The sequence below is a fragment of the Agelaius phoeniceus genome, chromosome Z (assembly GCF_051311805.1).
Source record: "Agelaius phoeniceus isolate bAgePho1 chromosome Z, bAgePho1.hap1, whole genome shotgun sequence".
Lineage (NCBI taxonomy): Eukaryota > Metazoa > Chordata > Aves > Passeriformes > Icteridae > Agelaius > Agelaius phoeniceus.
Window position 1 is genome coordinate 3,437,167 of NC_135303.1, and position 15,776 is coordinate 3,452,942.

At 37.9% G+C, this 15,776-nt stretch overlaps 1 protein-coding gene across 1 annotated transcript in view; it reads left to right on the forward strand.

Annotated features, from left to right (window-relative positions):
- FBN2 (fibrillin 2) overlaps positions 1-15,776 on the forward strand; it is a 123,852-nt gene that overhangs the window by 93,559 nt on the left and 14,517 nt on the right. The window contains exons 42-55 of the mRNA XM_077171689.1: positions 3,710-3,778; positions 4,300-4,425; positions 5,185-5,310; positions 5,702-5,827; positions 7,142-7,258; positions 8,741-8,866; positions 9,144-9,263; positions 12,601-12,726; positions 13,312-13,464; positions 13,778-13,843; positions 14,095-14,220; positions 14,310-14,429; positions 14,994-15,116; positions 15,520-15,651. Coding sequence (XP_077027804.1) covers positions 3,710-3,778; positions 4,300-4,425; positions 5,185-5,310; positions 5,702-5,827; positions 7,142-7,258; positions 8,741-8,866; positions 9,144-9,263; positions 12,601-12,726; positions 13,312-13,464; positions 13,778-13,843; positions 14,095-14,220; positions 14,310-14,429; positions 14,994-15,116; positions 15,520-15,651 — 1,656 coding nt within the window. The remainder of the gene's footprint in view (positions 1-3,709; positions 3,779-4,299; positions 4,426-5,184; positions 5,311-5,701; positions 5,828-7,141; positions 7,259-8,740; positions 8,867-9,143; positions 9,264-12,600; positions 12,727-13,311; positions 13,465-13,777; positions 13,844-14,094; positions 14,221-14,309; positions 14,430-14,993; positions 15,117-15,519; positions 15,652-15,776) is intronic.

The following is a 15,776-nucleotide window of genomic DNA, read 5'->3' on the forward strand; positions in this document are numbered from 1 at the left end:
AAAGAACAGTTTGATTTTAGTCAGTCTTTATGGAATTGTTTTCCTAGAATAAGACATCCCTGAAAGCTCAACTCAGAAAAGTCATTGGTGGGAGAATCACTAACTCAGAGGGAAACCTGACATCCACTGAAAAAAGAAAAAAGACATCCATTTGAAAAAAAGAAAAAAGATGCTTAGATAAAACTAAAAAATTCATGTGCCTGTTTTATACAAACACAGTTTGTTGTTTAATGTACTTGCCCCAGGTTTACTGGTTTAGTGTCACATAATCTATGCCTCTGGTGCTATGATTTTAATGTCATTTATGATTTTAGTATGAAGAGTTCATTACTTCCATTCAAAGTGGTTTATCCTGGTGATTTGAGGTAAACAACAGATAATTTAAGAAAGATTTTCCCTCACAGTAAAGAGGAGGAAAATAGCACTGAAAAGAAGAGAAAACTGCCTTTTCCTTTTCCTTCTTAAATAGGAGGAGGGAGAATGAAGGAATGCTCCTAGCAGTCAGGAATGGGAAATGGAAATAAGCTTGAGAGGGGAAATACATGTTTGCTACCACAGAGAGCTCATGAAATTCTTTCCCATAGTCATTTATCTAAATGTCATAAAATTGTCACCATGGTGACAACATGATGAGAAGAGTACAGCAAACTGCTGGCAGGGATTCATGCAATTAATGCTCTTGGGTGGAATAAAGAATTCTCCTTTTAGATGTCTGACACTCAAATTCTCAAAAACTCCTGCAGCTTTTAATGATTTGTTAAAGCCAAAATTGCTTGGTATTGTGCAAGCATTAGTTATGAGGTTCAAATATTTTCTGAAATATTTCAGCGTTGCATTGTTAGCTTTTCTAAATGACTTTACTGTTTTTGCAGGCATGGTTGAACCTTTTTCACCATGAAAAGGGATTGTGTGGGGGATCAAACACAACTTCCAAGTGGAAATGGTTGAATAGCTGCACTTGTGTTCTATAATCAGTTGTTTTGCAATCTGGGTGAGGGCTGCACATCACAGACAGGGGTTGGGGCACACTGACCTTACCCACATCACCAGACTGAGCCCAGTGGCTCATAAAGAGCATTATTCTGCCCTGATGAGGATTGCAAGTGAACTTCACATGCCCATGCATTTGCCTTTTTTTCCTTGGTGAACAGAGCTCTTTCTTCCTTTTTTCTCTGTTTATTCTTAGCAATCAGTCTCTGTTTGGTGACTTTAAGTAGTAAAGACTGTTTTGTTTTGTTTTACACATTATGCAGATCATAACTATTAGCATACAGACTTTAACCAGAAATAATAGTCCTTTTTTGTTAGGTTTTTTACCCAAAGAAGGGTAGAAAGCTGCTTCACTGTTACAAGGTAATGAAGAATGTACAGAACTCTTCCATGGTTTGGTAAATTCAGGAGTGGCTGATCTCAGTTTTTTTCCTGTTATGTGACAGATCTTTTTGTCCTAAAATATTGTATAGTTATAAGTATATGTGGTTTTGAAATATTTTTAAAAGTCACTGATGCAAAGCCAAGCTTCCAGAAGGTAAATCTCTGGCATGCTTTTATGCGGGCATTTTGGCAATTTGTATAAAGACATTTTCCTACAATCCTTACCTAATTATATACCCTTTCTCTCCACAGTAAAGACTGGGGAAAAAAGTGTGAAAAGCTGAATTCACTGAAATTCATGAAACATGGAGGTAGCACAATAGATCTAAAGAGGTTCTTCAATCCTTGGAGGATCCTTCCTCATCCTCCCAGACCTGATGTGTTTTATTACAGAAGTAGGTGATCACGCAGGTGATCCTAGTGTCCCACTAGGACAGGGTAGTGAGCACAGGGCTCTGTTTTTTTCTGGGATATTTACTCACAGGCTTACTAACAGCAGTAAATGGCATAAATCTCCTTGCAGAAAAGAGCTAAGTTGCTAAGCCTCAAATCTTACACATAAGTAGTATGTAAAATATATTAGTGTATTATTATAGTAGCATGTATTAAAGATGTATCTATGGAAGGGCAGTAAATTGCTGGATGGTAAAGCACTACGGGATTCAGCTCTGTAGCCCTTTACCCTGCACTGCAAGAATAATCTGGGTGAACATTAAGCAGGCATTAAAGAGTAGGACAGAAGAAAGTAGAAAATGCTGATGTTCAGATACACCTGATCCTGCTTGGCTTAGAGAAATGACCAAGTATGTCTGAATGTGGGAAAAAGATTTTGCCAAATATCATTCTGAGCAGTGCTTAACTAAATTTTCTAAAACTGGGGATGTTTGGTGTAAAGGAGGCAAGAATTATTCAGTTTATAATGGTAGTTAAACTTTTCAGAATCATGTGCTGCTGAGGAGCTGCCATTAAAATGTAGATGACAATAAACTGAAACTACAGCCAGTAAAGACTATAACTGCTCCAGATTAAAGAGCATTACTTGTAAGAATACAGAAGGAGCTCTTTGTTTTTTCAGGCTTTGGTGCTAGAATAATTTGTCAGCATTTCAGGTTTAGAGACAAATCAAAGGCAGGCTCTATACTCTTCCTTCTGTTGGGTAAAGAGGTTTCCTGTAAGTCCTCAGCAGCACCAGCAGTGGACCAAGCACTCGTGGAGGTCTCCAGATATTAAACTTCCAGAAACCCTTCGAATTTTATGTCAAATCGGATGTTTTTATAAGTGTTACTCACTTTCTTGAAGGATATTTCACATTAACCTAATGCCCTGAATGTAGAAATAACCTGCCACACACCTTGAAATGCTTCCTTGGCTGTAGTTTGGAAACTGAATATTGAAACATACTTTTTCTGGATAATTTGAATGCTGATAGGATCTAAAAAGGTGCTGAATAGTGGCTGCATGGTTATTGTTTGCAAACTGCTCATTCAAACTGGTTGTGTCTTCACACTGGAATTGCTTCATTTCCCTCAAACCAGGTACACATTCCTCTGGTAGTATTATGCAGTTTTGACATGCTTATAATTGTAGGCCTCTCATTTTTTATATTTCTACCTAGATAAAAAATTATTGCCGTAAATGTGTAATAACTTTTTGCCTGGAGAGCACTGTTCTGCTGCTAAAACCTCATCTGCAAAAATTAGTAGAATCCATGATAGAAATTTTTCTCTGTGTGTTGCAAACCCACTCAATTTTAAACACCTAGAGAACTGTAGGTTAATTTATTTTACACACCAAGCATTTCCTACTCTGCCAATGCAAAAAGAGGACATAGAGGGAGCATATTAAAAAATGTGGGGCTTTTGGAGCATCTCTTTTTAAAGAACAGTCTCCATTCTGCTGAACAATTCAGAGGAACCGATCTGCAGTAATTCCACAGAAAATAAAATGGACAGTATTGTAAAAGGAGCATAGGTACTGGTAAATTATATTTATTTCTCATATTTGATGCTTAGAAAACAGGAATAAACCTTAAGGACTTCTGTTAAAAAAACCAACCAAACAAAACAAAACCAAAACCTGATTGTATGACTGCATTCTCAAATCAGATATTTACTCATGTGCCAAAATCTGCAAAGATTTGAGGAAAGTATGTTGCTATTTCAATTTGCATTAGTTTAATGGCAGTCTGAGTTTTCAATACAAGCTATAGAAGAGGCAATTGCTCTCCTGAGTAGATTTGGCTTAAAACAGCTCTGGAGTTGCTGAGAAGACTGTGGTCAACTCTTGGGAGATTTATGCATTCCCTGAAAATGCATTGCTCTATATTTTGCTCTAGTTGAATTCAAGAGCCTATGTGGAAATATTCCTGGCTTCACTTTTGACATCCATACTGGAAAAGCTGTTGGTAAGTTTCACCACTCTTTATTTTGTCCTAAAATTGTTTTGCATAATGTTTTTGTGCCTGCATAATGTTAACTAAAATAAGCATTTCATATCTTAAAGTGGTTACATTTCGTTTTGGAGTTACAGTGGTGACACAAATTGCAACCAATTTTTATGTAAAATGTTTCCTTTTTGTTTTTCACTTCTACATTTTGTTGTGTGCCACCATTCGAGTTCATGATTTTGAGTTTTAATCAATAAGTTAAAAAGCTTTGCCTTCAAAAATACTGTGGAGCTTCTCTGCAGGATTGTGAGTTTTGCATCTCGGCCAGTATTTAGTGTAGCTCTGTTTTGATCACTTCCTGAACTTCACATGCCATTTTCTGTCATAATGGGCATGTGTGTGGTTTTGTAACCTGTGTGTAATTTCTGTGGATTAAAGGGAACGCCTCAGCTCATTTTTAAACACAGTGAAAATGAGAATCCTTGCAGCGTGTAAAGACATGATGAACTGTACATAAAAGTAGCTCCTCTGCCTTTCAGACATTGATGAATGTAAGGAAATCCCAGGAATCTGTGCCAATGGAGTTTGCATCAATCAGATTGGCAGCTTCCGCTGTGAGTGCCCCACTGGATTCAGCTACAATGACCTGCTCCTGGTCTGTGAAGGTGATTTGAAATTTGGTTTATTTTCTCCTTAGCCCCCTTAAGCTCATCCTAAAGGGAAAGGGAACATTTAATTCATGTGGTTTTCAAAATCTAAGAGACAGACTGTGAGCTTTTGTAGGGCTCGAGGTTATAAATCAGTTTAAGTGCTTGTCTTTATTACTGCTGCACAAGCACCTAATAAAATTTGCTTTCTGTAAAGCCCTAAATAGGTAGTCAATGCTTTTGTTTTGTTTATTTTAGGGAGAAAATTTAATTTTTGTTCTTAGAACTTCTCAAAAAAAGTATCTTGGATTTTTTTCCAACTTGTGTCTCTTCTGCTACAGTTTTAGAGGCAGAGATACTCATAGAAACTGTTGAAGTTTTGTGTGTTGTAAAGCCAGCAGGAGATTTGTCATTTGTTCAAGAATTTTGTGCTAATGTGTGCAACCTCAAAAGTTGCAAACTCTGCCACTTATTTTTTCAGCCTAAAGGCAAAGAGGAAGATTTTTTTTTAACACAAAAATTGCTTAAGGCAGATGTTGCAGATTTCCAGAGTGACTTTGATGCGTGGTAAGTTGGATTTGTGGGATCCTCTTTCATCCAAAAGGTGACACGGGTGAATGGTGCTGGTTTTGCTTTTTGTGTGCATTCCCAGCACGCAGGGCTGGAGGTCAGGCTGCTGGAGCTTTGTGTAGGACTGAAGTTTCCTCTCGCACAGACAGACAGTGAGTAAATCTGAGGCAGGGGTGGTTTCTGACGCCTGGACTCTTGGTTTTTCAGACATTGATGAGTGCAGCAATGGGGACAGCCTGTGCCAGAGAAATGCTGACTGTATCAACAGCCCTGGGAGCTACCGCTGTGAATGTGCTGCTGGCTTTAAACTGTCACCCAACGGTGCCTGCATTGGTAAGAAATCAGATGACTTTTCTCTCCTGTTTTTACTTCACCAATGGTGTGCATGTGTTTCTCTCAGCATCCTTCATTTTCTGTTACCTTGTGCATTCTGCTGTTTTGATTTGTAGCCACATTTCTCAGTAAAAGGAAAGAAAAAGACAGAGTGATGTTTTTGAGGGACATTTTCTAGGTATCACCCAAATCCTGAGAGTAGTTTTATCCTCAAGGTGTGTAGGCAAGCACTTCCTGTAAAATTAAGCTCTCTTACGATTCAGATTTGCTTACAGATAGTTTTGAATCTGGTTTTAATCATAACAACAGATTGTAAAAACATTATTTATGTAAAACGAGGATATAATGGAGGTCAATAGCGTGCACCATCTGTTTTGTGTTTTTGTTATAGATCGCAATGAATGTCTGGAAATTCCTAACGTTTGCAGTCATGGCCTGTGTGTGGACATGCAGGGAAGCTACCAGTGCATATGTCACAATGGTTTCAAGGCATCCCAAGATCAGACTATGTGCATGGGTATGGAGAGAAAATACTTTCCTGTGTGTGCTTGTTTTTGGTTGTCCCCTCCACACTTTGCAGCAGGGAAGATGAGTCTGATTTTTTCAGTAGGTTGTACTGACATTAAAAAACTAATTCAGGCATTTCTAGGGGTTTTTTTTGTGATTAAAGTCTGTGAAGTTGTCCTTGGAGGGGAAAAATTCATTTGAGAAAAAAACAGAACAAAACAATTTGTTCTGAGATAGCTCCACGTTACTGAAGAAACATTTCCAGAGAAATACATCATAGTGACTTACTCAACAGAGAGTTTTATAGGATGTATAGAGTGATAGAGCTTGGAGCTAAAACCACACATTTTCCAATGATTTAAATCTATTGAGTTCATGTGTCATTTAAAAAACCAGAATCCCCCTTTTAATGTAACTTTATACTAATTTCACGTGAAATTGATGACATCATAGAGATGATACAAGAAATTAGATTGAACAGTAAGAATGTTCCTGTTCTTTTAGTTCATAATCTTAGTTCTTAATCTGTTTAGTTCTGCAGGGTTTTAAAATGAAAAGGTGATGGATTTCACTTTTAAACAGATATTTAAAACCTATTCCTGTTGTAATACATATTCATATTTGCTTACAGTCTTCTCGTCTTTAAACTAAGTCACATTTGTCAGATGCTCAGAGGAGGATATTTCAAAAGTGACCTGATTTGACAAGGCAGAATTTTGAAGAACTAGAACTAGCAGGACAAAAATCTCAATAGCTTCCAGATCCCCATGAAACTCCAGAAATTACTGTAACACACAGGAGACATTGAACCTTAGTGCTTTTTAAAAATGGATGTTTGCAGAAGTTTTTAAGCAGTCTTTGTAATTCTGGATGTGATATTGATATTATCCATTTACTTATATGAATTGAATTATATTTTCAACAGCTTTTCATGGGCTCTGAGGTACAATATGTACACAACAATTGATCATTTCAGGGCTGTGAGGGCCAATCCTTCATGTTCAATCCTGATCACTTGTATATGTTAAAGAAATTAAGAAACGTTAGTATGGAAAACAAAAAGGTGGAATGCCTTCAGATAACTGCACATACACATTTAGTTTTACATACGACAGTACCTTTTATTTTAAAATACATACAAAATTACATCATGTTGTGTTTTTTTCTCTGTGTACTGAGAAGCTGTAAAAATCTGTAGCATAAACACAAAATGTGACAGACGAAACGAGGGACCAAAGTTTAGGATGCTACAATTGTGCACAGAGAACACATCACCCATACCTGGGAAAACCAGTTCCCACCTGCAGTTTGTCTCTCCTTGCAGATGTTGATGAGTGTGAACAGTATCCATGTGGAAATGGAACCTGCAAGAACACAGTTGGATCATACAACTGCCTGTGTTATCCAGGATTTGAGTTAACCCGTAATAATGACTGTGTGGGTAAGAGACCTAATCCAAGCTCTTGTTTTCATTGCTGCTAGATTGGCATGTCAAGGAGGACAGTGAGTAGTTAAAAAGAAGAGATGCCAGGGTATGAGTAAAGTTAATTGAGTGCAGTAGCTTCTGCTGTTACCAGCCCTAGAGATTAATCCTTTCTGTCATGTTTTAAACTAATTAAAAGTGTTTTTTAATTACAGCCAGTTGAGATAATATAATACCCTAAATATCTGGACTGCTGGGGCAACTTTTAGTTCACTGAAGTTTTAATGCATCTCTCAACTCCTTTAGAGTACCTTGGTATTTACAGCACATCTCTGGCTACAGGCACAGTCCACAGGCACCTCTTGTTCTATCCCACCACCAGTGCTGCCTCATGAATTTGAAATAATTCCTTTATGTCACTGTTTCGCTTGACTCTTGCACAGGGTGAGAAAGAAGACCAGCAGTAAGAAAGCCAGGAGAGCTGATCTGCTCTCCTAAAATGGACATCTGCTGACCTGCCAGATCTGCTCTCCTAAAATGAGCAAAATCATGCAGAGCTGACACAAGCATTGCTATTTTGCATTCCCTGAAGTACAGGGCACCAGAGTATCTGATGGGTTTGGACTGCTTTAATTCCTGGGTTCTTGTGATAAAGCAACCAACACCTTCCTGGGCTGATAAACAGGCTCACAAACCTGAGATCTCCTTTGTGCAGAGCATAAGCAAAGAAAAGAGGGAGGCTTTACACTCCTTCCTGCTGCAGAAGGGAGACACAGCAAAGTCTTCAGCTTCAGGATAGAACTAATACATCTCTTAAAAAGCATTTGAAATCCTCTTCTTGTCCAGGAAATAAAAAAATTAAAGTAACAAGAATGTTCTGCAAAGGACAAGTTTTTCTCATAGCTTGATGCTTATCCAAAATCCTTTTCCTTTATTCTTCCTCATCCATAGTTTTCCTTATGCAGTGCTCCTTTAAGTCTGCATTACTGAAGTAACCCTACAAAATAACAAGAATGTGAAAACATCATTTCCAGAACTGCAACTAAGGAGAAAATCATCCTGTAGAAAGCAAATTACATAGTCCAAAACTTGAGATTGGCAGGGTTTTTAGGAGGAAACTCAAGTGCATATGGATCCAGATAAAATCTAGAACCCCCCATGTAACCTTTTCTCCTCTGTTGGTAGACTTGGTGTCATGCAGTCCCTTAGCAGTAATTGAATATCTCCAGATGCAGTAACTGAGGTAATGCTAGAAGCCTGGAAATTGTAATACCCTATAAAAAAATTGTGGTTTAATTAGAACGTGCATCTTAATGCTCAAGTGAGAGTTACTTTCCTCTGGCTGTCAGCTGATTTCTTGTTGCTACAAAATGCACCTTTTCCACAGACATACTAAGCATTGAAACTTGTGTGTGTTCATAACATGCTGTATATAGTATGCTGGGACTCGACTCTCAATTCTTGGGTTCAGTTTTGAATTTTTAAATTTTTTTTTATCAGATGTTGATGAGTGCAGCTCCTTTGGTCAGGTGTGCAGAAATGGACGGTGTTTCAATGAAATTGGTTCTTTCAAGTGTTTGTGTAATGAAGGATATGAGCTCACTCTGGATGGCAAGAATTGTGTTGGTAAGTATGAAACCACAGGATGTTCAAGTACTCGTGAGCTGAAGTAAACTAATACCTGCCATGCAGAGGGAAGCAACAGTCTGAATGTCTAAATATCAAATGAGAATGATGGGGACTGAAATGAAAACACTTTTTTTTTAAATAGTTGTTGGTCTTCAAGCAATTAATTGCCTTAGAAGAAGAAAATTAGTACAGAGCCCTTCAGTGATTTTCATGTTATGTTACCATAAGAATTACAATATTCTAAACCTTTCTTGATTTCCTCCATTCCCCAAAGATACCAACGAGTGTGTGGCACTGCCTGGCTCGTGCTCTCCTGGTACCTGCCAGAATTTGGAAGGCTCATTCAGGTGCATCTGTCCACCAGGATACGAAGTAAAAAGTGAAAGTTGTATTGGTAAGGCAAGTTGTAACTGTTGCTCCTGAGCAATTTAAGAATTTGTATGTGGTTCTAATTGGGTGGAAAGCAGTTGTACACCCTAATGGTTGTTAATGTTTCCTGACTGAAGGTGACAGGGAACGTCACCTTAAGTCAGGAAACATTAGGTATGAAAAGTATGAAGGTATAAAAAGTCCTCAGGAAGAGATTTTAAAAAGGGAGGCAGAAGAATATTTTGTACTGTATATAGTACTCTTATTTTGAACATTGATGTCTTCATTAATGCAAAGAAAAATATGTCACAAAAGAACACAAGCTCACCACCCTTCTCAAGGTGAAGGAAAAAAAGAAAGTTTATTTTCTGACTCCAACATTTATAGTTTTCAAAAAGTGACAGTGGATTGGAGGGTGACAGTGCCACCTCTCCAATGACAGTGGTCAAACCAACAGTCCATCAAATTTCTCCTCCTCCATAAAGGAATGCACAACAATGAGTTATTTACAGAAAGTGTGTGATAAAGTTTACTACAAGAATGTCAACATCAGAAGGCTTAGAAAATCTTAAAAAAACAGGGTGACAAAAATACTTTTAAAAAAGGAAGTATTTTATCTTTCAGTGACTTTTGAAAAAATATAATACATGTAACAGGTGTTCTCACTGTATTTATGTAATTTTTACAGAAGGTAATTAGTGTCAATCAATGCATGAACTAAGCATTTGGTTTCAGAGGGAAATGAAGTTTAAAAATCTTGATGAAGTTATGGTGCTTATAGGAACAATCAGTTAAGTCATTTTCTTCTAACAATAGTTTTCTGATTTCAATGTTATTATTTATATAATGTCTCTAAATTGCTGAGATTCCCAGGAGGAGAAGGGGGATACAGCAGACCAGTCATCAGTTTTTATGTTCTAGCTTGTTCATACAGGTCTCACAGCCTTGAATGCCATTCAGGAGCTGAATATCACACACTGAACTAAGATTTGCTGTGGCAGAGAGCAAGAAATAAATCCAGATTACAAATTGCTTTTCCAACAGACCAAAGCATGGGATACTGTGAATTCATTGGGCATTTAAGATTTGACTTGCTGCCACCTAATCTGTGTGGCTGCAGGAACAGGAACCATTTTGAACTTTCTGTCTTGAACAACAGGGTTTATTTTTCTAAGCCCCAGAGTTCTCTCAGCCACTTGTATCATGCCACCAATATTCAGTTTGCCTGCCAACCTCATGATTTCTTTTGGCAGCTGCTAGCTCCACATTAGCAGTTATGTTTGAGGTGAATTCAAATCATCTACAGTTCTAAAGTCATGAACGTAAAGTAAAGGAAGCTTTTGGTTTTCAAGGAATGTTACTGTTTATGGCCACTTTAGTACCTTCTCAGAATCTATGTTTTTGTGAACATTAGTGACTGCCAGACAGATTTTTGCCCAAACTGAATGGAAGGGACTTGCCTGCATTCTTTTGTCATTCTGCCACGTGTCCAGAAAATCTGAAGCCAGATCTCCTAGGAAATGCCCAGATTATCACATGTGATTGCACTAAAACTTAGATTAATATTTTGACAGCCCTTGCAGCAGATGTTCCCCATTACTCTCCACTGATGTTGCATGCAAACAGCTTTATGAGAATCTATTACTGCTGTCTGTGATGTGAAGGTTGGCAGTGGCTGATTGCTTTGTGAGCTCAGGGTGATTATATGCAGAAGAAAACAGAACTGGGGCCGCAGAAAAATTCTTACCTTTCACCTACACATGTGATATATTCCCTTCCATTGTAAAGGAATAAAGGGGAAAGGACTTGTTTACTTCCACAGCCTGGCTAGTCACCTCTCCATCGTGGCCACAGAAAGAGCCTTAGCACCAAACCATTCATTGCAGTAATAATGAGCACTTCAAGAGAGCAACTTTCCTCTGCAGCTGAATTGCTGAGCTTTGTGTATTAACAGCCACCACAGCAAGTGGGAAATTATTTACCATTTTCTCTGAAATAAGCTGATTTGGAATGCTTCACACAGAATGGAGCCTGGGAAGCTACTGCAGAGTTCAGCCAAATGCCAGATTGTGCTGCAGTGGTTTGTCCATGTGCTGTACCTAATAGCAATTTCTGAAAGTGGGACTCAAGGTAGTATTTTTCAGATATTACACCACAGATTCTACTCCACCTGATTTCTTCCTTCACTCCACTTATATTTTCCAAATAATGAAGATTGTATTTCCATTGTTTTCTTACCTGCTGAAAACAGGGCGGTTTTCTAAAATTCAGAACAGCGGGGCAGAAATGGCACTACAAATTTGAGTATTCAACGTCCATGGAGATAATTTTCATGGAGAGAGCTTTGTTCCTGCCCATTCTTTGGTCAAGCTCAGTGTGGCTTTTATTGTAGAGCACTTATATAGCCACAGGCTTCTGTGATGGTTCTTCCAGTATTCCTTACTGAAAGATTCAAATAGCATTGTACTTTGAAGATTAACAAAATGCATCTCATAATTTATCAGATTATAATCACCTTTAAAAATTACTTTAGCAAGGCAGCTTATATATTCTTTTAGTATTTGTAGAATATGATAAGTCAAAATATAGTTTTGAATAATAGATATGAAAAATTAAGTGTCTCTTAATATATTATTTTTCCTGCTTTGCCTGTTGTCTGTACAGTGAGGGATGTACACCTGATGCTGTTTGAGCTGCACAATTTTACAGGCACTTAGAGATTTACACTAAATACTAATATTTGGCTTATGCCTTTCATAATTATTTAATATAATATTTAATGATATACTGCTATTAAAAATAAATCTTAACTGTCTTCTTGCAGTAATAGTAACAGATGATAGATTATTTAATAGAACAGGAATACATTTTAAATAACACAATGAAAGTGGCAGTTAAAGACTGCTAAATATACATCTGGGCATGTAAATACAAGTAAAGGTGTCACTCTACTAGTAAGTAGCTATAGTTTCAGTCCCCGAATCTGACAGTATATGAAAAAAGTTCTTTAATTAAAAAGAACTCCCATCGTAGAGATTTTAAAAAAATACAATTTTGGACGTTGTTTGGATACATTTTCGTTTACAGAAAAATATTGTTCCTGTGGGAAATACATTCTGAAAGCATTTGTTTCATGTTTATATTTTGATTATAATGAAGAGCAGAGAATGGTGTTTGGAAAAGAAGGTGCATCCCAGCGAGAAAATCTGATTTGAAGGAATCAGTGAAATAGCTTTAACTCTTGGTCATTCTATTGGAAGCTGCTTCGGTTAAATCAATCAATCAATAAATAAACACTTTTCCTTGACCACGGGGTTCACAGCAAGTGAGGTTGTGGTGAAGGTTTCTCTGTTGCTTTACAGATATTAACGAGTGTAACGAGGATCCCAACATCTGCCTCTTCGGGTCCTGCACCAACACCCCAGGAGGTTTCCAGTGCATCTGTCCCACAGGTTTTGTGCTGTCTGATAACAGGAGGAGGTGCTTTGGTGAGTTCATGGATAAGGAATGCAATAACTCAGTCTAAAAGATAACAGATACTCTGTGGAAACCCCTCCCAGTTTATATCTTTACGAGGATTGCTGAGTGATTTTTTAAAAGTATGAAAAGTACAGGTCTTAGGTTATTTCTCTCAGGACAGACAGTCATCTGTTGTGGTGCTGTGAGGGTGCCCAGATGGGGTGAGAGATGAGAATCTGACTCCCAAGTTCTCAGAAGGCTGATTTATTATATTATGATATTATATTAAAAGAAAATTCTATACTAAAACTATACTAAAGAAAGAGAAAGGAAACATCAGAATGCTTCACAAGAATGATAATAAAAACCGTGATAGACTCAGAGAGTCTGACACAGTTGGCTGTGATTGGCCATTAATTAAAAACAATTCACATGCTGGGTAAACAGTTCTCCAAATCACATTCCTATCAGGGAGAAGCTGAAGCTGAATCTTCCCAGCTTCCCAGGAGAAGAAATCCTGGTGAAGGAATTTTTCAGAAAATACCACAGTGACAGTCATCATCTGATTTGGGAGAAGGTTCTATCTCTGCATAACTGTGTTTTTTGTCTCCTAGATACTCGTCAGAGCTTCTGTTTCACCAACTTTGAGAATGGGAAGTGCTCATTGCCAAAGGCTTTCAACACCACAAAGGCCAAGTGTTGCTGCAGTAAAATGCCAGGGGAAGGATGGGGTGATCCTTGTGAGCTCTGTCCAAAGGAAGAGGAAGGTACACGTTTAAAGTTTAAAATTTGTTGCTGGGGGAAAAGGAGGAGCACATTGGTGTTGTTCATTAGAGAGAGAGATCTTTCTGGCATTTGCTCTCAGTGGCTTTTTCTAGAATGATTTTTCAAGTCAGCAAAAGGAGTAAAATTAAATGGAAGAAATCACAGACAAAGAAAAATACTTACTTCTTGGTTTTGCCCTATAAAGGCCTGAGCTTAGGTCCTTTTTGGATGACTTTCTTTTTGGATGACTTTAATCATTTGTCATGATTCTGTCTCTCACTTGCTCTGTTTTTTAAAGAAAATGTATCTCTGCAGTTGCTTTTCAGGACCTGTGCCCATATGGTCATGGAACTATTCCTGGAATTGATGATACACGTGAAGGTAGCTATTCTTCTAAATGTAAAAAGTAATATTAATACCAAAAACTGTACTTGGATATTATAGCATGTGACAGTTTACTCCTCACAGCTCCTGGTGACAAGAGGCTGACGTGTAAAATATGTTAAAAAGAACACTTCTTGAAGTGCATGGCTCTAGACAAACATAACAGGGTGCTCAGGTTTTTTTAAATGCTTTTTTTGAGACTTGAAATGCATCAGCTGAGTGGCTGTTAATATCTCCCTGCTTTTTAGATGTCAATGAATGTCTTGAAAGCCCAGGGATTTGCTCCAATGGTCACTGCATCAATACTGATGGATCGTTCCGCTGCGAGTGCCCCATGGGGTACAACCTGGATTTCACAGGGGTGCACTGCATAGGTGGGTGCAGTTATAGGAATTGGAACTCTTGAATTTAAAGCACAACTTGTCCCAGTTCTCCTCACTCTGCATTTGTCCATTATGAACAGACACAGATGAATGTTCCATTGGCAACCCCTGTGGAAACGGAACGTGCTCCAACGTGGTTGGCAGCTTTGAGTGCAGCTGTCACGAAGGATTTGAGCCAGGCCCAATGATGAATTGTGAAGGTAACCTGTCCTCTTCATTTTTTTTTTCCCTTTGGCTTTTGTCCAGCTTTTGTCAGCATTCAAATTATTTCATTAGCCATGTTTTTCATGCTCTTATAACTCAGAGGAAAACAAAGTTTCTATACTTTGAAATATGTCATTGGAAAAGAAATCTGAATTGCTTTAAGCAGAACTTTTAGTTTATCACAGGACTTCCCACACTCAATGGGAATGCCCCACGTGGGCCATTCTCAAAAATGTTGTATTTTATGAATCATAATTAGTTTGTTTCTGAAGCTGACATTTCTCATCACACAAAAGTACATTAAATATGAGCATATAATAAAAATCTGAAATAGGCCTGCCCTGACTTGCCATACTAAGCTCAAGTAGTTCTATATATATACTATGTCATTATTCTTAAGCAGAGCATTGTTGAATTTCTCTAGTTACTCAGAAGCTAATTAGTTTGAATTAGCTTTCTGATAATTTTATCTGAAAAGAGAAACATAGGTGTAATAAATCTTTCTTGGTGATTATTTTGAAACATGGTCGAGAATGCCTGTTCTGTTTCTCTCTGCTCAGATATCAATGAGTGTGCTCAGAACCCCCTGCTGTGTGCTTTTCGTTGTATCAACACTTACGGTTTCTACGAGTGCACCTGCCCAGTGGGATATGAGCTAAGGGAAGACCAAAAGATGTGCAAAGGTAATGACTGACATATAAGCTTCTCCCCACCTTCCATCACCAGCACATAATCCAAATATTTCTGTGCATCTTGCATTCATCCTCTCCAGTGGAATGTAGCCAGCAGCTCAGCAGGTGATGATTTGCTCTTTCAGAACTCACAAAAAAGCAGTATTTAGTGTTTTTGTCATCGAGTGTAACCCTTGATGGGGACTGCAAAGCCAAGAGTGTTGAATTTCATCTTTAACATGACAAGATGATACAGCTCAGGAGGATCAAGATAACTGCATATAATCGTAGATTTTAGACTTTTCCTTCAGTGCTTTTACTTAGAGAAACCTGTACGTCCTTTCTCTTGAAGTTGTCTTCAGGAACTGAAGCTACTGGAAAAAAGTTCAAACACAAAATATGTATTTTTTCCCAGATCTAGATGAGTGTGCTGAAGGTCTCCATGACTGTGAATCAAGAGGCATGATTTGCAAAAATCTGATTGGTACCTTTGTGTGCATTTGTCCTCCTGGGATGATCCAGAGACCTGATGGAGAAGGATGCACAGGTAAAGCTTAGCAGGGGAAGAAGGCAGCTAATGGAATATACAGAAAAAAAAAAAACTTGTTTTATATATCTATAAATATATATTTATTTATTTATTTACTTACTTACTTATAAATGTATTTTTTT